Source organism: Pan troglodytes, chromosome 9 (genome assembly GCF_028858775.2).
Source record: "Pan troglodytes isolate AG18354 chromosome 9, NHGRI_mPanTro3-v2.0_pri, whole genome shotgun sequence".
NCBI lineage: Eukaryota > Metazoa > Chordata > Mammalia > Primates > Hominidae > Pan > Pan troglodytes.
In genome coordinates this window covers 119,840,852-119,862,721 of record NC_072407.2, presented here as the reverse complement: position 1 = coordinate 119,862,721, position 21,870 = coordinate 119,840,852, and the positions used below count along the sequence as shown (strand labels likewise).

Below are 21,870 nucleotides of genomic sequence, written 5' to 3'. Positions count from 1 at the left end.
GAGCCAAGATCGCGGCACTGCACTCCAGCCTGGGCAACAGGGCAAGATTCCAATACAAAAATTAGCCAGGCACAGTGGTGCACACTTGTAGTCCCAGCTACATGGGAGGCTGAGGCAGGAGAATAGCTTGAACCTGGGAGGCGGGGGTTGCAGTGAGCCAAGATCATGCCACTGCACTGCAGCCTGGGGGACAGAGCAAGACTCAAAAAAACAAACAAGCAAACAAACAAACAAACAAAACCCCTCCATCACAGCCATGGCTCACCACACCCTCACTGTGTATTGGGCGTTTTACAGGCATGATCTGTGACCTCAGTACCATGAAGCAAGGTGCTTCGCTCTAGCTTACAGATAGGAAACTGAGATGTAAAGAGGTGAAGTCACTTGCCTGGGGCGCCCAGCCGCCTTAGAGGCAGGCCAAATTCCAACCTGGTCTCTCTAACCCAGAGCACCTGAAAACTCACCTGACCCGGATGCTCCAGGCCACTAGGCACCTCCTGGTCTTGGCAGGTCACAGGGCCCCACTATGGGTCACACTGGAAAGTATCACAAGACCAAGATCCCTGTGGTAACCCCCAGCCCTATCCCCAGGTTCCCAAGGTGTTCCCGGCCCTGCAGGGCCATGGGGCCCCATTCTTAACCAGTCTCACAAAGGCAATATGAGCACTCTGTACACGTGGTTCACGAAGACTGCGCAGGAAGCTCTTCTGACTCAAGAAGGGCAGGTGACTCAGAGACAAATAGGCATGGGGTAGAACCCTGACTCTGTGATTCTGCAAGATGAGCTCTGAGCCTTGGCTTTCCTATCTGTAAAATGGGCTTCCAAAATACCAACCTCCCAGGGGTGTGGTGAGGCCCTTGTGAGGCCACAGATGTGAACGTTTATTATCAACTCTAAAGTGCCAATACACACACGAGTGATTAGTATTTTATTGTCCCGGCTTATGGGAATTCCCCCTGAAGTTGGGGAAGACTTAGAGTGTGCACAAAAGAGGAAGGAGACCAGGCAGGCTGGTGAAGGTGCCGCAGTGCCAGGATCCCTGGCAGGAGCCGAGGCCCAGGCCACCACTGGAGGGAAGGGCAGGGCCTTCTGCAGCTGGGGCTTGTCCATGTTATGGAAAGACCTTAGTCTGGCCTTTGTCCAGCATTCTTTTTCTCCTCAGATGAGCTCACACTGGCACTCAGCCCCTTCAGTTGGCAGGTCAGGGCTTTTCTTAACTAGTGCTTAACTAGCGATTACAGCTCATAGTAAGAACAATATTTTATAATCTAACACACATACATGAAAGAAAAGGATGCGGATGTAGGAGGTGGAAGGGAAGAGGGCAGAAGGGGTCTTTGCTTTCCCCATGGGGGACCACATTCCCTAGATACGAGGTCTCAGAGTGAGTGACCAGCCCAGCAGCCTCTTCCTTTAACCCCTCCTAGACATGCGTAGCCTGAGCAGGTGACCCCCAACCCCCAGGCACATGGCCCATTGCCCTCTACCCATCTCTGCAGGTCCTATGTGGCAGGCGAGCCCCTAGGGGAGCTGGGGGACAGCAGGTTCTTTGAGCTTTCATTCTATCCTTGGACACAGTCCTCCTCTCAGATGCTTCCTTGTCCGGGGGGCTTTGCTCAACCCCCAGCTGCTGCCCCAGAGCATTCATCTCCTAGTGCAGCAGAGCTGACAGCTGGGGTGGGTTGGCAGGGGAGCAGCCTGAGGGATACTCTTCAATCTGCTTTCAGAATGCATCTCCAGCAAGAACACCTTCAGCTGGAGCATCTCCAGCCCAGGCGTCTCCAGCCCAGGCATCTCCAGCTGGGACACCTCCGGGCCGGGCATCTCCAGCCCAGGCATCTCCAGCTGGGACACCTCCAGGCCGGGCATCTCCAGCCCAGGCATCTCCAGCCCAAGCATCACCAGCCCAGGCATCTCCAGCCCGGGCATCTCCGGCTCTGGCATCACCTTCCAGGTCCTCATCCGGCAGGTCATCATCCGCCAGGTCAGCCTCCGTGACAACCTCCCCAACCAGAGTGTACCTTGTTAGAGCAACACCAGTGAGGGCTGTACCCGTCCGATCATCTCCTGCCAGGTCAGCACCAGCCACCAGGGCCACCAGGGAGAGCTCAGGTAAGGGGGATGCTGTAGGGAAGCCAAGAGAGATGGGAAGCAGCCCATGGGCAGGGAGGAAATCTCAGAGCCAGTGTGCTCTGCTCTCATAGCAGACAACGATGCGGGGAAGGGGAGGTAGGGGGGTGGGAAGTGAGGGACCTGAGGGTGGGGGCAAAAAGGAAACATTACATGAAAACCTGAGACAGTGGAAAATTAGGGGCAAAGGGGGTAGGTGATAAGAAGCCAGGACTAACAAAGCAGCATGTCACCCTGGAGTCTGCACAACCCAGGTCAGAGCACCGGTTTCAATGGCAAGGTCTCCCAGTTAGTCACAGGGTTCTCTCCTTGTGCTGTCCTGTGGGTCTGCCTAAGAAGCTGGGGTCTGCAGTGGAGCAAGGTCATGATCAGTGGGCCCATCTGTGGGTGGGGGAGGAAAAGGAGAGATTCTGACCAGGTGTGCAAGTCCATCCCCAGCCTTCCAAATTGTGGGTTGTGTGGTTTAGCTACTAGGGAGTCAGAGAGGTTGAATAGGCCTTGGGGACCGGGTCTGTCCTTAAGGAATCAGTGTTCCTGCCCACTCCGATGCTGCCCTCCTCCCATCCCAGAATTCAGACTGTCCCCACCACCACAATACACACAGGCCTGGATGATACGTGGCTTTGGAGGATCACTCGAAGTTTGGGGCCCATCCCACAGCCTTGCCCTCTCCAGGGTGGGTGAGGTACTTTGGTATCAGACCCACTGCACTGGAATCCCTACTCTGCCACTAACTCACCAAGTAACCCTGGGCAAGTGATTTCACTTCCATGAACCTCAGTTTCCCCATCTATAAAAAGGGGCCTAATAAGATTCTGCTCATGAGGTTGCTGTGAGAATTAACACAGGCAAAGTGCCTGGCTGGCCCAGAGGAGAGCACAGTAAAAGACCGCTGCTGGTGCCAGGCAGGGGGAGCTCAGTTTTTGCATTTTCAGATGGGACAAAATTCATTCATTCATTCAATTGACTTTGTGCCCCATAAAATCTCATTCCAACTTCTGGGGTGGAGTGGTCCTCATGGGGCCCTCCTGGGCCACAGTCTTGTTTCCCCCACCCTCTCCATCTCGTTGGACTCCTCTCCAGCCTCATCTTCCCCTGCTGCCGCCCTGCTCCTAGGTACGAGCCTGCCCAAGTTCACCTGGCGGGAGGGCCAGAAGCGGCTACCGCTCATCGGGTGTGTGCTCCTCCTCATTGCCCTGGTGGCTTCGCTCATCATCCTCTGTGAGTTGAATGGAGGGTGCAGGGGTGGGTTCTGGGCACTGCTGGGCAGAGTGGGACCCAGGGATGGGGGCAGGCAGGGGAGACAGGTGTGGGGACCACCCACTCACCCGGCTACTGTGTCCAGAGAGGGACACTCCTGCAAATGGCCTTGGACTGTGCTGCCCCCGGGGCCCCTGTGGGGTATCCAGGTTAACAGTGTGGAAGTCAGAGGAACCTGAGCTTGGCTCTCATCTGTGCCACTTACTATGCAGCTTACTTGGGCAAGTTAGTTAACCACTCTGAGCTCAGTTTCTGCATCTTCAGATGGGACAAAATTCATTCACCCATTTCATGACTATGTGTCCCATAAGTTCTCATTCCAACTTCACTAGCTTATGAGGAATAAAGAAGACAACAGCACAAATCCTGGAACAAAATCTACAAATACTAGCTATTAAAAAACACACATGAAAACACTGATTGGAAAAAGTCTGTCAAGGATATTCAGTCAATGGGATGACGTGTTCAGCATTCAGGGGTTCAGGCCCATTCTCTTCAGCAAAGATACCCAGGCATGCCCCAGGGCTCTCTGCTCAGAGGTCCACTATGAGCCCAGCACAGTGGGAAACTTCAGGCAGCGCAAATGTGCATGTACATTATTCTGTCCTGTCCTCAGGGAGATTACAGTCTCCTGGGGGAATAGCTGGAAATTTTGAAGGGCAAATGCATTTGAGTGTGACTATGAGGAGGGGATGACAGCTGTGTGGGTTGGATGCAGGGGATAGCTTCTTACAGCTGTGGGGCCAGATGAAGACCTGGAAGGTGGGACAGCAATTATGCCCAGCAGGGCATCTGAGCGAATGAGCAGCCACAGAAAATGTGGGAAGCCAGGTGGCAAGGACAGCATGGCGGAGAGGAAGGGACCCACCTAACCAAAGTGGAGAAGGAACAATCAGGGACCTGGGGCCGTCTGTTTGGTTCAGCAAGGCTGGGCCATGCTGTAGAGAGCTTTAAACCCCAGGCCAAAGAGTAAGGATTCTGTTAAAGAGGCAGCACCAGTGGTGAAGGGTGGAGTGGACCAGCGTGTGGAAACGTCTGCCGGCAGGGCTGCTGAAGGGGATTCTGAGGGAGGGGCAGTGTGCTGGCAGAGCAGGCTTTAGTGCCATGCAGACCCTGGCTCTGCCACCGACAGGCTGTGTGAATTCGACAAGTCCATTAACATTCTGAGCCTCAGTTTCCCCACCAGTCTGACTGGGTGGGGTGGTCTTTGTCATAATGCACATAAAGGCCTCGGCATGGTGCCTGCTGTGACTTACTGCCCTGCCCTCCCTCCCTTTCCCACCACAGGGCACGCCGCTCCATGAAAGCCACAGGAATAACCCATGGAGGGGCGAGATGGCACCCATGGGTGGGCTCACAGAATAGAACTAAAGCTCTCAGCGTGGTTTCACAGCATTTCCTGAAGTCCCCAAAAGCTCTGCCAGGGAGGCCTCTAGACCTCCAGGGCTAGGGAGGTGGCTTGACTTGTGCAGGTCACCAAGCAGCTACCTGGTGGGGTCAGGACTAGAGCCCAGGCCTCCTGACTCCCAACCCGGCCCAGTACCCTCTCCACTACACATCCACGTGGGGCTCCATGAGCACTCCCGGGGAGACTGCCCAGGGTTCCCCGGGGCTTGAGTGCCCAGGATATGGGAGGAAGACCAGGGCACAGAGAGGAGGGGCCAGCCCAAGAGATTAGGAGGGATTTGTGTCTGGACCTGGAAGGAGCAGTCACACACAGGCGGCCTTTACCCTGGGTGATGGAGAACACAGTGGGCCCCGGAGGAGAAGCAAGGGGTGGGGCTGAGGAGCTGGTGGAGGAGGAGCGGCAGGGTGAGAAGTTAGAACCCGGGTCTGTGAGGCAGCCAAGGGGAGGTGCCTCCAGGCAGGAGGGCCCACAGCCCCTGGTTTGGAAAGAGATTGCTGTTAGAGAGGGAGGAAGTCGTGAAGCAGATTTGCACATATGGCTTGTAAAGCTGTTTTCTTTTAGCCCCAACTTGTATATGTGGGAATCAGCCACCTAGAATTGCTGGTTGATTGAAAAGACATTTAAAGGCATAAAGACAAGTCATGGGGAAAGAACTGAGCATAGAGGTGTCCCTTGCGCAGGGGAGAGGGAGAAGGAAAAAACCTAGGAGCTTTTGAGGCTGGAAGGATGGTCGCCTTTGAGAACAGACAGACGGTGGTTGCCTGTGTGACTGTGAGGACAGAAATTTATCTGCTGTGACCCTGCGGAGCACAGAGAAGATGGGATGGCAGAGGGGTTCTGAGAGGGAAGCTCTGGGATACTGGAGGAGGTGGTTTCTCTGGCCACTATGTTGGCCAGCATGTAGGGAGGGGAGTTCCCAAGGTGGTCCCCATCTCCACAGCACTCTCTGTCTCTCTCTCTCTTTCTCTCTCTTTCTGGGTGGCTGGCTGCTCGAATCTGCCTGGTGCTGCCCTGCTTGCAGGAGCTTTCTGGAGCATTCTGGAGCATTCCTGAGCAGCCTTTCTCTCCATACAGATGGGGGACGAGAGCCCCAGAGTTCAAGAGGGATTGCAGGTCGGTGTCTCAGAACCCCCAGGGCCTTGGGCTGCTCAGTGTCTCATCTCAGTGGGGCTGGCCGTGACCCAGCTGTCTGCTTCTTTTTCTCTAGTCCAGTTCTGGCGGGGCCACACAGGGATCAGGTACAAGGAGCAGAGGGAGAGCTGTCCCAAGCACGCTGTTCGCTGTGACGGGGTGGTGGACTGCAAGCTGAAGAGTGACGAGCTGGGCTGCGGTAAGGAGGCTGGGTGCGGGGGAGCGCCTGCGTGTGCATGTGTGTGCATGTGCATGTGTTTGTGTGCCTGTTTGTATATGTGTGTGTGTATGCATGCCTGTGTGTGTATATGTGTGCGTGCATGTGTGTGTATGTGCATGTTTGTGTGTATGCATGTATGTGTGTGTGCATGTATGTGTGCGTGCATGTGTGCATGTATGTAATCCAGACCCAACGATTCCCTGTCCAATGCCTCCCATTTGAGCTGATACACAGTTTGCATCAGTCTGTAGCACTCTAGTGACTTTGCATTGGCTCTGTCCATGCTAGGCATCCTGGGCTTCTGAGTACTGGTTAACCCCCATGACCCAGGCCATGTTCCTGGACATTTCCCAGGCCTCAGCAAGGAGTGCTGTCAGGACAGGCGCTTTCTCAAAGCCTCACTCAGCTCATCCCCCAAGAGCTTGATGCTTCCTAGGTGCTGAGGACCTGCTCTGCCTTTTTCTTGCCCTGCAGTGAGGTTTGACTGGGACAAGTCTCTGCTTAAAATCTACTCTGGGTCCTCCCATCAGTGGCTTCCCATCTGTAGCAGCAACTGGAATGACTCCTACTCAGAGAAGACCTGCCAGCAGCTGGGTTTCGAGAGGTAACCCCCAACCTGGCCCCAGAGTCCAGGCTTCAGGGATGTCTCAGGCTCTTATAGGGCGTCTCAAGCATGTTGCAGAAACATTATATTAAAAAGACCCTTGGGGACCGGGGCTGATCTCACTAGCTCTGGACACCCTCGAGGTGTTCAGAGTCAGAGGCCCTGAGATCCTATGAGTGTGGAGCAGATTGTTTTCATGAGGCCAACATAATGATGTATAGATCTGCAATAGTATCAGACTCCTAGATGGTTCTTTGCATCAAAGCACGCTCACATCCATTATCACATTCACTGATCGTGGTGGTGGCCCTACGACTTGGGTAGGCATTTGGGCAGATCTTTTCTTCTTATATCTGGGAACTAGAAGCTCAGATTGTGCAAAGCCTTTCAATGGACTTTGAGCTATAGCTACTGTGGCTTGAGCCAGACCTCATCAAATGGAGAATTAAATGGGGCAGGTGAGGCTAGGCAGAATCATAAGGATCTTTGGCTCTAAAGATTTTAAACAAATTGGGCAGTGCTAATAGGTAGAGGAGGAAGTAGGTGAGCAATGACCTTCCACTTGAAGAAGTGTCTGATTTTCAGCCCAGACACGCATCTCCATCCTCCCTCTTGGACTGAGTTTTCCAGATGGGTAGTCTGGGGTTTATCAGTGTGTGTGAGGTTGTGGGGAGAGGAGTTTAAAATCTCACTGTGGGTTCTCTACAGAAGAAGCACCAAAAACACCTGGGGTGGGGTGTTAGGATTTAGAACATGTTCTCCACCCCACCTCAGCCTGTCCAGATCCATGAAAGGGGGATGGTAGTAATGCCGATGGAAGACCATGGGCATCTTTTATGAGTTGTGTGGCCTTATGCAAGCCTGAACCTCCTTTAGGCATTCAGGTCTTTGAATGTCACTTATTCAAAGAATATTCATTGAGCTTTTATCGTGTGCTAGATACTGTGTAGTACCTGGACAAAAAGGAATAAGACAGGAGCCCAGCCTTGAGGGACCTCTAGTGTGGCTCAGTGAGAGAGACTTAAACCAATAACCACAGCACGATGTGACATGTAATGATGAGGATGTGGGTGAAGCACTAAGGGCATACAATGGAGAGGGTGCCTAACTGCACTGGTGGAGAGAGCAGAGAATGGGCCCTCTGAGTAGAGGAGCAGCGTGTACTAAGTGTCATGCCAGGGCATCACGCAGGGGTGTACCATGTTCTAGAAATATACATACATTCCACGCAGAGAGTAGAACACATTAGAATCACCCGCCGTGCTTGTGAAAATGCATCTTGGAATCAGAATCTCTGGGATTAGGACTTAGAACCTGCTCAGCAAACATCCCAAGGTGATTCTTCGGCACGCTGTGTTCTGAGATCCAGTGGGCTTGCCCAGAGCTTCTCACGCTTTGATGTACAGATCAGTAACCTGGGATTCTTTAAAATGCAGATTCTTATTCAGTAGGTCTGGGGGGATGCTGCTGCTGCTTATTCACAGATCACAGTTTGGGTAGAAAAGGGCAAGATTGGTGTTTCTCAAACTTGAGTGTGCATCAGCATCACTAGAGAACCTGTTAAAATGGTGATCGCTGGGCCCACACCCAGAGCTTCTGATTCAGAAGCATTGCTAATATTAATAACTTCCCAGGCAATGCTAATGCTACCAGTCTCCACCATGAGAAATGCTGGGTAGTGCATAGGGCTGGGGATCTTGGAGGGAAGTTGGGGGAGATAAGGGGCAGTGGTGGAGCATGTGGGTGGGGCTGCACTTTATCGGGGCTTGGCTGCTGCTTGGAGGAGTTGGCCACCATTCAGACCATCACAGTCTGGCCTCTGTCGGCAGGGCTGGTGGGGCTCTAGCCTGCTGGAGGACTTGGGATGACTCTGTCTCCAGGGGACTCATTCTCCCCTCTCCTCCCTTGTAGTGCTTACCGGACAACCGAGGTTGCCCACAGGGATTTTGCCAACAGCTTCTCAATCTTGAGATACAACTCCACCATCCAGGAAAGCCTCCACAGGTATGGTGGGGCAGGCAGGCTGCCTGTTTGTGAGCAGGGGAAGGAGTGGGTGGGAGGGGGTCTTTGGGTCAGGGAGCCCCCTTCACTGGCTTTTCTAGTATCCAGCCTCCAGGAGTCCACCATGAGTGTTCAGGGGCATCTTGGAAATAGTCCTTATTCACCAAACTGCCTTCTGACTTAAGAATTCTCATCTGAGGCTTGGTGCTGAGAACAACTGGAGACCAGGGGTGCCCCTGAGAGTTTATCAGGTCATCAGAGGCAATTCGTGAACCTTGGGACCACCAGTCGGCCAGGTGTTTGGACTGAGAGCTGCTGCAGGGAGTGGACCTGGATTGGTGGGGGAGAAGCACCACTGACACCCTGGCATGACACTTTGCACATGCCTCTCCTCTACTCGGCCCGTTCTCTGCTCTCTCCACCAGTGCAGTTAGGGGACAGGGTAGACAGGCAGCAGTAGGGGACCACCAGGTGCAGGCATCAGGGACAGGGAGTGCCACGTGGGAAGCATCGGAGGTTTGGGGTCTCTGCCAGCTAGCATTGTTTGCCCTACGGAGGGGAGAGAAGAAGCCAGGCTCCAAGAGAAGTAATGGTGAGGGAAGGGACGTGAATTTGCTGCAGCTGGATGCCAGCTCTGTGCTGCGTGGTTTCTGCATCTGCGTTGAGGAACTCTGTCAGAGGAGCACCAGACCACCTGTTTAGTTGTGAAAAGATGCTGCGACAATGAAGTCCTAAGTTCAAAGAACATGGATCTGGGCCAATGTCTGCAATGTGCCACAAGGAAACTAGTTGAGGGGATGAGAGTGGAGATGATTTGCACTGAGCCACTCTGATTCTGGACAAAGCACTGGAAGGGAGAATGTCACATGGGGAAAGGGGAAGCTCAGAATCTCCTGCTTCCTGTACAAAGGGTAGCTTCCTTGGAAACAGGATAGGAACTGAGCAGGAGTCAATCAGGAAGGCTTCCTGGAGGAGGTAGCTAATGTGCCCTTTTCCCACTTTCTGTGTCTCCCCCTGCAGGTCGGAATGCCCTTCCCAGCGGTATATCTCTCTCCAGTGTTCCCGTAAGATGTTCTTCTTCTTGGATTGTGGCCAGTGTCATGTGGGAGTAAAGGGCATAGGGGCAGCACTCCTCCAAGGGAGATGTTTGGCACAGGGGTTCAAGTCAGGAACAGTGTCTTAGCCAGCAGGCCTGCTTCAGGGCTGGAGTCCCTGTAAGGCACCGGTACACCCAGGGTAACATTTCCCCTTCTCCTGACTCTGGTAGGGGCTCAGCCCAGCAACCTTTTATTCCAAGGAAGCTGTCTGAGTCTTCTGTGCATCAGGGGAAGTGTATTCTTCCTATGTTTATAAACAATAGAGACCCTCATTATAATGCTTGTCAATTCAGGGTCACATTAGAACTGGTCTGCATTCCTGTGCACCTAATGGCAGTCCTGGGACTTACCATCATGACCCCAATGCCCGACACAGTGCCCAAAGCTTGGGACACTCCGAAAGGATTTGTCAAGTCAATGAAAGAATGAGTGAAGGAGAAGAAAGAGGAACCTGCCTGGGGTCAAACTTCCCGCGGAATGATCCCAGAAAGCCACCCCACCATGTGGTGGCTCTGCTCTCACAGAAACTGCTGTGTGTAGCAGATAAGGGAGCAAAGCCCATCCATGGAAGGGTGGGTGCCCTTCAGGATGGGGCTGCCTGAGCCTGTCCTGGCCCTGGGAGCACAGCAGAGGCATCTTGATCAGGAGCTCGGAAAGAACCCTGGGAGAAACAGGGTTCACAGTACGTCTACTCCTTCCCTCCAGACTGCGGACTGAGGGCCATGACCGGGCGGATCGTGGGAGGGGCGCTGGCCTCGGATAGCAAGTGGCCTTGGCAAGTGAGTCTGCACTTCGGCACCACCCACATCTGTGGAGGCACGCTCATTGACGCCCAGTGGGTGCTCACTGCCGCCCACTGCTTCTTCGTGTAAGTGCCTGAGAGGCAGGTGATTTGACACTGCCCAGGGTCGGGAACCACCAGGAAGGGCTGGCTGCAGACTGACTTCTTCGTGGAGGAGGATTCTGGGTGTGAGTCCAGCCCCCATGGGCCAGTTGGCACTGGTGTAGCTTGGGTGTTCACTTGGTCCTGAGAGTGTGGGTCGGGAGTGTTTGTTCTGAGCTAGGCCCAAGGATGAGAAAGTCCCATTGACGGCCCCAAAGGAGAGAGAGGCAGGCAGGAAGAGGGACTGGGAGCCTGCCCCTGAAGAACAGGGTGAAATGAAAAAGGCTTTGGGTTTGTTGCTGCTTCCTGCAGATGGAACTCACAGCAGAGGAGCCCCTAGTTATCCCAGAAATTGAGGGCAAGGGATTGCAGGGAGGGCACTGTATCAGCTGCTAACGGTAACCAGCTGGCCTAGTGTCTTTGGGGGCCCACAGCCCAGGCTGGTGGGCAGGAAAGAGCTCTGGGACCAGGCCTCAGGGGCACTGGCCTCCCTAGTAATGAGTTCAGTGTGTTACTTTGTCCTGTCTGAATTTGCTGAGGGTAATAATACTGAGATCTTATCAGTACAAGCCCTTGACCCTGTCTGGTGAGTGAATCTGTGTCCCCATCCCTAGTCCCAGCACCTTCTGCCGCCCTGTGACTTGTCAGCATCTGTCAGTTCATATCGAGGCCCCAGAGTTTCAGCATGGCAGAAGTCAAAGGCTCCTATCTGATCCTTGGTGACTTGCAGAGGAGATAGTGGGGGGGAAGTGCCACACAGAGGTCTTACTCATCCTTCCCTCTTTATTACTGTAAGGTGCAGAGCTGCAAGCTCATAATTTTTGAGGGGCTGTGGGGGATTGCTTTGGACTCCAGGGATAAGATAGAGGGTTCCCTCCAGAGGTCATTTTATCCATCCTCCTGCCTCCAAGCTGGTGCTCTGACTGTGGCTCCCTGTAGGTAGCAGGTGCTGCCAGTGAACGCTGCCAGGCAGGTACTGGACCACGCTCCTTTGTGGCTCTTGCAGGACCCGGGAGAAGGTCCTGGAGGGCTGGAAGGTGTACGTGGGCACCAGCAACCTGCACCAGTTGCCTGAGGCAGCCTCCATTGCCGAGATCATCATCAACAGCAACTACACCGATGAGGAGGACGACTATGACATCGCCCTCATGCGGCTGTCCAAGCCCCTGACCCTGTCCGGTGAGGGAATCTGCACTCCCCGCTCTCCTGCCCCCCAGCCCCAGCACCCTCTGCAGCCCTCGCACTTGTCAGCATCTGTCAACTCATATCCGGGCCCCAAAGCTTCTGCAGGGCAGAAGTCAAAGACCCTTAAAGATCCTTACATGGAACACTTCTGTTTTATAATTAGGGAAACTGAAGCCCAAGGGTTATAAATAAGTTTGCTCCAAATGACACATCTCACATTACAAATTGATGACGGAGTCAGGGCTTGGGTACTGATCTTAATCAATAGATTGAATTCTTTCACTGGTATTAACTGAGCACCTAGGGGCCAAACGCTATGGTAGGCATTTCACACATATGATTTCATTTACTCTTCACAACCAACCCTGTGGAGCAGGCACTATTATTAACTTCATTTGACATATGAGGAAATGGAGCTTTACAGAGAGATAATTACCTGAGGCCACAAGTAATAGGTGGTAGCTCTGGGATTGGAACCAGGTCGATCTGATTCCCAAGCAATGCTCTCCCCACCTGGCTCTAGACTGGCAAATTGCTTACCCTGCAGTCGAGAACTTAAGCTGAGTACACATTCAAACAACGAATTGCTACAACGTTGTTGCTAAGGACCAAAGGAGGCTACACAAAGGAAATGCTGCAGAGGTTCTCAGAAGATCACTGTGGACAGGGGACGTCAAAGAAGACTTCATTCATTCATTCATTCACTCATCATTCATCCATTCACTCATTTGTTCACTTATCAAATACTATATGGCCAGCCCTATAGTACAGTTGCAAATAGAAATAAAATACACCAAGACGACCAGTAGAGGCCAATTATACGATGTTTTCGGGTAGCAGGGAGCTATGGTGGCATAGGCGGGAGCAACTAATCATCCTGGCAGGCTAGGGGAAGCTCAGCAGAGGAAGGATAGCCAAGGTGGGTCCCGAAAAGATTGGAGAAGACAGGTAATGGGGGCTCAGGGAGGACCGTGAAGAATGGAGCCAGAGCCCTCTGGCATAAGCATCTTACGGGTGGGAGAGGGAGGAGGAGTACCGGGATTTCTGGAAGCCTCGGAGGACTCTCTGGTTAGTCCAGCCATTCTCATGCTCTGAGCCTGTGAGCTGGTGTTTCCTCGCACATTAATTATGGAGGCGGTGTCTATCATGAGTCAGAGCAGTTAGATCATCAGAGTGGGGTGAGGAGGAGGATCCCTGGGTAGAGCTCGGTTGGGCAGCGCTAGCCCAGAACCACGCCCACGCAGCGTCACACCCACTCGTAGCCACGCCCCGACACGACACGACACGCCCACCAGCCTTTCTGAAACTCCATTCTTGTCTGTGGAGTCCAGGGCTGAGGTGAGGGATGCCCGCTGCCTCCTGCCCTGCCGCTCAGCACACAAGAAGGGCACAGACTGCAGGATCAGAGCAGGCCTTCTCACCTTGTCAAACCCAGGCTGTATTTGGCTAAACATCCAAATCTTACCTCCCACCCACCCTCCACCCCTTAATATTATTTGGAATTCCAAAACTAAATAATTTCTAAAAGCGAATGAAAGCTATTCTCACATTGCGTATGCTTTTCAAACGTAATAGTCTCCCTCCAGGCTCCAATAGGCTTTTGGGCAGGAAGCAGACCCTTAGTCTGAGAATCACAGCTCAGATGTATGTAGTCCTGTGGCCAGAACATGTGCCCTGATTTTTGGTTTAGAAATCAGGACTGATTTTCTTAAACTCATTTGGCAGGTGGAGCACTAGAAGTCACAGTACTTTTGCTTGTGAAAGTTCACTGGTAAATTTAATTCCCCCATAAAAAACAGTGAAATATCTAACGATGGATCATGTAACAGTGTTACATGTTTTTAAAACTTTATATCTCAAAAAGGGGCATAGAAAAAAAATCCTATGCTGCATTTTTGTTAATAATGCATGCTATTCCTTCATCTATTTTTTGTTTACTCTCTAGCAGACAAAAATGAGGTAGACACCAATGTTTAAAGCCTAATTCCAATTTATGGGAGAAGAATTTAAAATCATCCTTCCCATCTATGCTTCCTGCCTTGTCTCTATCTTTTTAAACATTTATTGAGCACTTAATATGTGACAGGCATTATCTTAGGTGCAGAATACTGCAGTGAATATAACAAACGGTTGAGAATACTGCAAACATTCTATTAACTAATATTTTCCTCCTGCAAACTCAGATGTGTTGGTCAATGCCCTGGTCCCCCTAGGGACACCAGTCCTCAGAGCTTATGAAGTGATATATAACAGTGACTTCTAAATATAATATTTCTGAATGTGGGATCAAGTTAGCAGGAATTCTGTGGTCTGTGTCTCTAGGAATGTGTTTCCTGTTTGGAGAGATTTCTTACCTTGTGCTGGGAAAACATTTAAAAGGAGAGCCACAGGCTCTGGACAACCAGTGGGTACCCTCACCAGACCAGGCTGGACATACCGCTGAGATGCCACGGTCATAATATCTGGGTCTTAGCCTGCTGCTGTTCCTTGTTCTAATGGAAAGACATGGAAGAGGCTCCACCAGGAGAGAACCTCTCAATAGGGAGAGACCCTCAGCTGCCCAGTATCAGCTTGTACAAGGGAACTTCCAAGGCTTACGCCTCTGACCACAGGGCAACCACTGAAATCAGAACGGCTTTGAGGACTCTGGTAGCCCCCAAATGCTGGTGGGTTACGATAAAGTGATCGAGTTTCATGTCTGGTCAGTCCAAGGCTCTGGAGGATTCAGAACCACTCTAGAGTCAAGGATTAATGTTCTAGGAGACCCCTCCTTGCCCCCAGAGTGGTTCTGCTCCTTCTCCCTCCCCCTACTGAAAGTCTCAGCCTTGTTCCTTCACTGACGTCTGGAGGTCTTGTTGCAGCTCACATCCACCCTGCTTGCCTCCCCATGCATGGACAGACCTTTAGCCTCAATGAGACCTGCTGGATCACAGGCTTTGGCAAGACCAGGGAGACAGATGGTAAGAGGCAAAGATGCTTGGTCGTGTGTATCTATCCATGTGCATGTGTGTGTATACATGTGCGTGTGTAAGCAATGTGTCTGGGTATACAGATGAAGGCCTATGTCGATGAGCGTTTGGGTATACGGATTCATGGGCCTGGGTGTGATTGTGTGTGTATAGACACCTGAGTATATGCCGGTGCAGTCACTGTGACAATGCCCTCCAGTCAAGACCACCTGGAAAACTGCTGTGGTTGAACTAGTTGAGTTCATTGCTCATTGCAATGAGAGAGAGAACACACCATGAAGAACCATGGAGCATCTCAGCAAGAGGGTGTCAGAGAGGGAATGCTCATAGGATTTAGGTGGCTTGGGGAGGGTTCAAAGATGTAGGACTTTTCTCTAAATTGTGGTGTCAGGAAGCAGGGCTTATGATTGGGAACCTTAATAATCTTATCTAGAGGCCGGGCACTGTAGCTTACACCTGTAGTCCCAGCACTTTGGGAGGCCAAGGTGGTAGAATTGCTTGAGCCCAGGAGTTCAAGACCAGCCTGGGCATCATGGCAAAACCCCATCTCTACAAAAAATAGAAAAATTAGCTGGGCATGGTGGTGTGTGCCTGTAGTCCCAGCTATGAGAGGGGCTGAGGCAGGAGGATCACTTGATCCCAGGGAGGTTGAGGCTACAGTGAGCCATGATCATGTCACTGCACTCTAGCCTGGGTGACAGAGTGAAACCCGTCTCAATTAAGAATATATATATATATATATATATATATATATATATATATATATAATCTTATCTAGGAGCTCTAAGTGGTAAGGAAGCAGCAGTCACTCATATTGGCCAGGAGAGGGGGATGTCTGGTACTGTTGTGGTTTGCACAGTGACCTTGTTTTTGTCTGGCCTTAAACAAGATGATGAAGTGGTCTTGTTTTCATGTCATCCCAATCACAGAGTGCCTTGTCCTGTGAGATTGCTTACTTTGAGCAGGATGACCCCACGGTTAGACTCAGGCCACTTCCACGCATCAGGACCGCTTTTCCCTCCCTCCGTGAGGCAGAGCAATGACTGATGTGGGTGCAGCCTTCTTCTCCTCTTGTCTCCATACCTGACTAGCTGTGTGACTGTGGGCAGGTCACTTCTCCAGCAACAGGCCTCCCCACCGGTAAATGGGTTAATGCCACCTGCTCTCTTTAGGGCACATAGCTTCCAAAAACAAACAAAGCCATGTATCTGAGGGTGCTTTGCACGTAGGCAAGTGCTGTGCAACATGTCAGGTAGCCTGATAGGCTTGTGAGTGTGTCTGTGTGCATGGATGTCTCTGTCTCACGTGCAGCAAGCTGTGTCTTGTGTGAGGGCGTGTGTGCCCATATGTCCTGGGTGTCCAACCACAGAGGGCCTCCCTTGGGTGGGAGCCAGGCACGGGCATGGCACCCTCCATTCCCAGGAGGCTGTGATTCTGGGTCTTGGGGTGGCAGCTGGACGGCCAGGAAGCTATCTAGAATCTCACTGGCTTCCCATCCTCTGTCTCCTCCACCCCACTTCACTGAAGACAAGACATCCCCCTTCCTCCGGGAGGTGCAGGTCAATCTCATCGACTTCAAGAAATGCAATGACTACTTGGTCTATGACAGTTACCTTACCCCAAGGATGATGTGTGCTGGGGACCTTCGTGGGGGCAGAGACTCCTGCCAGGTGAGGGTACCTGTGGGTGGGGCTCAGGTCCCAGCACCCTGGGGATGGGGGAGGCAGGGGTGTTGGGGTTGATGTGGGAATTGGGACCCCACCCTTTCCCGCTCATGGACCACCTGTCCCATCCTGCGAATGTGCCCCCTCTCCCCTGCAGGGAGACAGCGGGGGGCCTCTTGTCTGTGAGCAGAACAACCGCTGGTACCTGGCAGGTGTCACCAGCTGGGGCACAGGCTGTGGCCAGAGAAACAAACCTGGTGTGTACACCAAAGTGACAGAAGTTCTTCCCTGGATTTACAGCAAGATGGAGGTAAGATCCCTGCAGCAGGACACTGCACCCAGCAGGCTGGGAACTTCCTAAGGTGGGGACCCTGGAGGAGCACCCAGGGTGTAGGCAGAGGTCCCCTCAGCGTCCCCATATTCGGGGGGTGTTCTGGACAGGGTCAAATGTGATGCCTGGGGTCAATCCCAGCTACCTGTGTTTCTTTCCCTGCTTTTCTTCCCTCAGAACAGAGCTCAGAGGGTTGAAAAAGGGTGGACCTAGAGGCCGGGCAGGCAGTTGCTGGGCAGATGTTCTCCCAGAAGTATTTTTCTATGTAAGGTTGCAATGGACTTTGAAAACGTTTCAGTTTCTGCAGAGGATTTTGTGATAGTTTTTGTTATCAAGCATTTATGCATGAGAATCCGCTCTTCATGTCCTTTCCCTGCTCTGTTTGTTTTAGTCTTTTTGATTTTCTTTTTGTTGTTGTTGTTGTCTTTTTTTAAAAACACAAGTGACTCCATTTTGACTCTGACAACTTTCACAGCTGTCACCAGAATGCTCCCTGAGAACTACCATTCTTTCCCTTTCCCACTTAAAATATTTCATCAGCACCTCACTACTATCATAAAAGAGTATAAAGTAATAAAATAATAAAAAGTTATTTTATGTTTTTTGACTTGCTTTAACCTATATCCAACCTCAGAAGTCATTGCTCAGGTCAAACTGAACCACAGACTCTTCAGTGTGTGCCTTACCTTGCCCTTGGCCTTTGGAATACTTGATCCACCCTAGAGAGTCCCCTCTCCCACTTCTACCCTCTCATCTTCCATTTTTCTTACTGAAGAACTCTGACTAATCTATCAAAATCAGCCATTTACAACGCCTGGAATATCCTCGGTATTTACTATTTATTGTTATAAATTAAGGATGAATGAATAAACAAATAAATGAAAAGAATAAAAGGTGGGCCTAACCTTGGTGCCAGCCCCAGTGCCACTCTCCTCTCCCAGGGATGACCGAGATGTGAGTTCACACAGGCCGCTGGCAGTGGAGTGATGGGAGGCCTCCCTCCACGGCAGGAATTTGGGTGTCAGGAAACAGGGATCTGCCTGCAACTCTGCTGACCTAGTTGAGACCCTGCCTTCTCTGGGCCTTCAGCCTTTAGCTGTAAAGCAGGGGGTGCTCTGCCAGCCCTCCCCTTCTCTGCCTGGGGAACAGGGGAGGGCTCAGATAGGGGGAGCAGAAAAGGCTCCAGAAATCTAGTGCAGAGAGGCCCTCCAAGCCTGCATCCATCCTTTCCCTTTGCTGTCCCTCCTTGGAGAGGCAGTGCTAGGTGACAGCGAGGCTAAATTATAGGTTCTGAACCCCAACCTTGGGCTTCTGTGCTCCTCGCCCACCTGGCCCACCCTCACCCTCTTCTCCCATTCTCTTCCTCAGAGCGAGGTGCGATTCAGAAAATCCTAACCAGCTGGCCTGCTGCTCTGCACAGCACCGGCTGCTGTGAAGACTCTGGCCACGGTGACTGGCCATGTGTGGCATCATCTGGGCTAATGGCCACCGGGCACCATCGGACTCCCACCTCCACTGTCTGCTGCCTCTGTGTGTGTGTGTGTGTGTGTGTGTGTGTGTGTGCATATGTGTGCATTGCCACTCTCCCAAGTTTTTCAGAAACCAGCAGAGCTGTCAACTCTTCTCAAAATCCCAGGCTGGAAATTACCTGGAAACAAGAACTTGAGTACCGTGGATGTTCCTACAGGGGTGTCCATAGATGGATGGAGGAGGTGGAGCCCAGAGCCCAAGGAAGAGCTGGGAATTCTTGCTTCTCTGACCCTCACTTACAGACTAGCCCAGTGTGGGCAGATGCCAGCGGCCCAGGTGACGCCATTGCTGTCCTGAGATGGATCGTGGGTTTTGGTGGATGCAGCTTCCCAGGGCCTGGACCGTCTTCGGTGAAAAGCTGCTCCCATTGGCGTTATGAGCATCAAGCCCTCACCCAGACCCCCTGCTGGTGCCGTGGATGTCACCAGTCGGGCTGTGCTGTGGCTAACCAGGCTGACAACTGAGATGAGGATTCACTGTATTCATTTGGTCACAAGCTGCTGGGGCAGGTTTTATTTTATTTTATTTTTATATTTAAGAAATGAAAATACGGGTATTTTTAAAGATTCTCCAAAAAGTCCAGAAGCCTTGACAGCTGGCATCAATCAGCCCAAGACCCCCAGGGGATTCATGGGAAATGTCGTATTTTAGAGTCCTACAGAATATTTCTGGCCTCAAGGAACTGGATGAAGAGACTGGACAAAGTCCCCAGGATGGGCATCCCCCAAGTCACTACAGCATCTGGAGCCCCTAGGAGATACTCAGGGAAGCAAATCCTTGTTTGGGCTGGCAAGCAAATCTGACACGACGAGGTCCACAAACTGTTTCTGCATCCCAGGGCTCTGACGAAGGCATTAAGAAATGGATGCTGTTCCTGCGTAGGCTCCCAGGGGCCCCAGGGAGGTCTGGGTGGACTGCCTCTCTCATTCCCAGGAGCTGTCCTGGGACTTTGGGATTTCTTCTCAGCTTTCTCCACCTTTCAGTTTCTCAGTTGTTTCAGAAACATAGCACTGACATAAAAACTGCTATGGAGAGAAAGCTAACATGGTCCCATGCCTTCCGGGCAGCCCTGCTGAAGGATCTAAGTTGGCCCTGTTCCTGCAAATCATCAATGTGCCTGGACTCGCCAGCTAAAAGCCTGGGCCTTCTCCAGCCTTTTTTCTGGGGCACCTATTCCTCTGCCAGTCCTGCTCCCCTCACCTTCCTTGGGCCTGTCAGGGTCTTTTGTGGTGCTGTGCTTCTCAGAGGCAGGATCCAAGCAGATCAGCCCAGCCTAGCCCAGCTCAGGCAGGCCGTGGCCGCTCAAGGGAAAGACTACCCCAGAAGAGCAAGCTGGAGAGGCTGGGCAGGGGCTGATGGGGCTGGGTACACTGGGGAATGTTAGCAAGACTGGGAAGGAGGCCACATTCCTGTCTGCAGCAGCCCCCAGCGATGGTCTTCAGCAATAAAAGTTGTGTGACCTGAGACATCTGTCTTTGGATGTTTTACTGGTACCCTAGGTAACAAATTGAGGTTGCCCACCCTAGTGCCCAGAAACTCTTGGTTTTGGTTCTTAGTTTTGGTTCCTCATCTTTGGGTTCTGCTCATTTAGCCATACATTCATGTATTCATTCCATTCACCAGCTGCATCCGTGCCTACTCTGTGCCCGGTACTCATGCTAGGCCCAGAAGATACAAAGGGCATGACAGCATCCTCAAGGAACTGGGTCATGACCCAATGTGATGGAAGCTGTGATTGAGTGTGGACGCCATGCATGGAACATGCACAGAACAACCACCAGCCACACCTAGAGATGTCAAGGAAGCTTCACAGAGGAGGTCAGGTTTGGAATGAACCTTCACAAAGCAGGTGGGGGCAGGGGAAGGGCACTCCAGGGCATGTTCTTACCCTCTTCCTCTTCCTCTACTTCTGCCTTTGCTGGCTCAACAACAGACATGTTGACAAGGAAACCCCAAAGCTTACTCAGCTATTTCTAAGGGAATCGGATGGGTGGTCCCACTGGTCTCTTCTGAACGATCTACCTCTTCTTGCTTTGCACTTTTCCTGTGTTTACCATATTGACCTCAACCATTATGAGCCCACTGGTGAATCCCCACCTCCACCTCTGTACCCCCCCATTCACCAGTGGGTTCATAGTCCCCAGCACACCAGCCACAAGCACAGAATTCTTCAGGTTTCCCCACAAGCATCCAGCCTCTGGATACCCTGAACTTGATTGCTTTAGTCTTTCATATCAATGCCAGGGAAAGTCCTTCTTTTGATTCCTTTCTTGCTCTATCTGCACAAGAAGGTATGGGGGAGGTGGCAGGTGCCATGCTTACTATATTCCTAGGAGGGGTGACACTGACTGTAATAGATCCTACAGTTTCTGACAATTTCAGTGGTTTAACCTAATTGAAGTTTATTTCGCATCCATGCAACAATCCTGTAAGGGTGTTCTGATCAGAGGGAGACTTTCTTCCACAAGCTTTTTCCATCTTGGGAGTTTGTCATCCACATTGTTGTCTACTTCTAGCCAGAAAGAAAATATAAAAAAGACTCATTCACTCCTTAAGTGCTCTAGCCTGGAAGTCATTTCCACTGACATTTTATGGGTACAGACATGTCATATGTGTCATGTGGCACCACCTAGACAAAATTGGGCTGGGAAAGGCAGTCCTTGGCAGATCCCCCTGCAGGAGCCAGCACTCATTTCAGAGGACAACCAGCCATCTCCACTAACCATAGGAAGGTGGCTGCATTCTCAGAAGCCCAGCCTGGGCAGAAACTTAGAGCTTAGGCCATTTCTGTTTCTTTCCCCTTAGAAAGCAGACACTTTCCTTTCTCTCTCAGGGCATTCCTAGGACATAAATTGATGGACAGGGATGTAAGGGTATGGGAGGGGGGCAGGGAAATAAGTTAGAGAAAAAGCAGGATCTGGATGGGAAAAGAAAAATACATTCCTTTGGCCCAGGATATCTATAGAGGCTACCAAAATTACGGATGGCGGGGGGTGATAGGGTATTCTAAACTGGCGCAGAATCTCCAGGGAACTGTGTGTGTGTTTTGGGCAGGGAGGTGGTTGCAGTGACATTGTCCTATGTCCCTGGAGCCTAGGCTCCTCCAAGTACCAGCCAAGCCTTCTGGCTTTGTCAACTCTATTGACTGCTGAATTTCCATAGAATTTCTCTGGGAAAGGAGTGCCAAGTGAGTGTGCTGGGCAGGAGAAGGGGGAGGCTGTTGCAGGGAGAGATGATGGCTCTTTACAGAAGGAGCCACTTACAGCCTAGCAGGTGCTCCAGCTGCCTCTGGGCTTTGGTTAGATTCCCAGGGATCATTGTTCCCCATAATCACTTAGCTGTGGTCCTGATGCAATTGGGTGGACATGGGGACACGCATGTGAAGTCCCCGTGATGGCCATGATGAGGATAATGATAATAATAGCCAGCATTTGCTAAACGTTTGCTATGTGCCAC

The 21,870-nt window shown here is 51.7% G+C and overlaps 2 protein-coding genes across 13 annotated transcripts in view; one reads left to right on the top strand and one right to left on the bottom strand.

The window, feature by feature from the left end:
- TMPRSS13 (transmembrane serine protease 13) overlaps positions 1-19,880 on the top strand; it is a 31,280-nt gene extending 11,400 nt beyond the window's left edge. For 2 of the 12 annotated variants that reach the window (XM_063784554.1, XM_009424239.5), the window contains exons 2-14: positions 1,729-2,113; positions 3,248-3,352; positions 5,874-5,912; positions 6,007-6,129; positions 6,625-6,754; positions 8,666-8,758; positions 9,776-9,819; positions 10,558-10,720; positions 11,742-11,914; positions 14,782-14,880; positions 16,417-16,559; positions 16,711-16,863; positions 18,253-19,880. In XM_063784554.1, the coding sequence (XP_063640624.1) occupies positions 1,729-2,113; positions 3,248-3,352; positions 5,874-5,912; positions 6,007-6,129; positions 6,625-6,754; positions 8,666-8,758; positions 9,776-9,819; positions 10,558-10,720; positions 11,742-11,914; positions 14,782-14,880; positions 16,417-16,559; positions 16,711-16,863; positions 18,253-18,279 (1,677 nt within the window). In that variant the 3' untranslated portion in view covers positions 18,280-19,880. Of the gene's footprint in view, positions 1-1,728; positions 2,114-3,247; positions 3,353-5,873; positions 5,913-6,006; positions 6,130-6,624; positions 6,755-8,665; positions 8,759-9,775; positions 9,820-10,557; positions 10,721-11,741; positions 12,248-12,443; positions 12,726-14,781; positions 14,881-16,416; positions 16,560-16,710; positions 16,864-18,252 lie in introns of those variants that run through there. The other 10 variants (XM_063784556.1, XM_009424242.5, XM_063784557.1 and 7 more) reach the window with 7 other exon arrangements.
- CD3E (CD3 epsilon subunit of T-cell receptor complex) overlaps positions 1-21,870 on the bottom strand; it is a 541,795-nt gene that overhangs the window by 397,499 nt on the left and 122,426 nt on the right. The window lies entirely within an intron of this gene.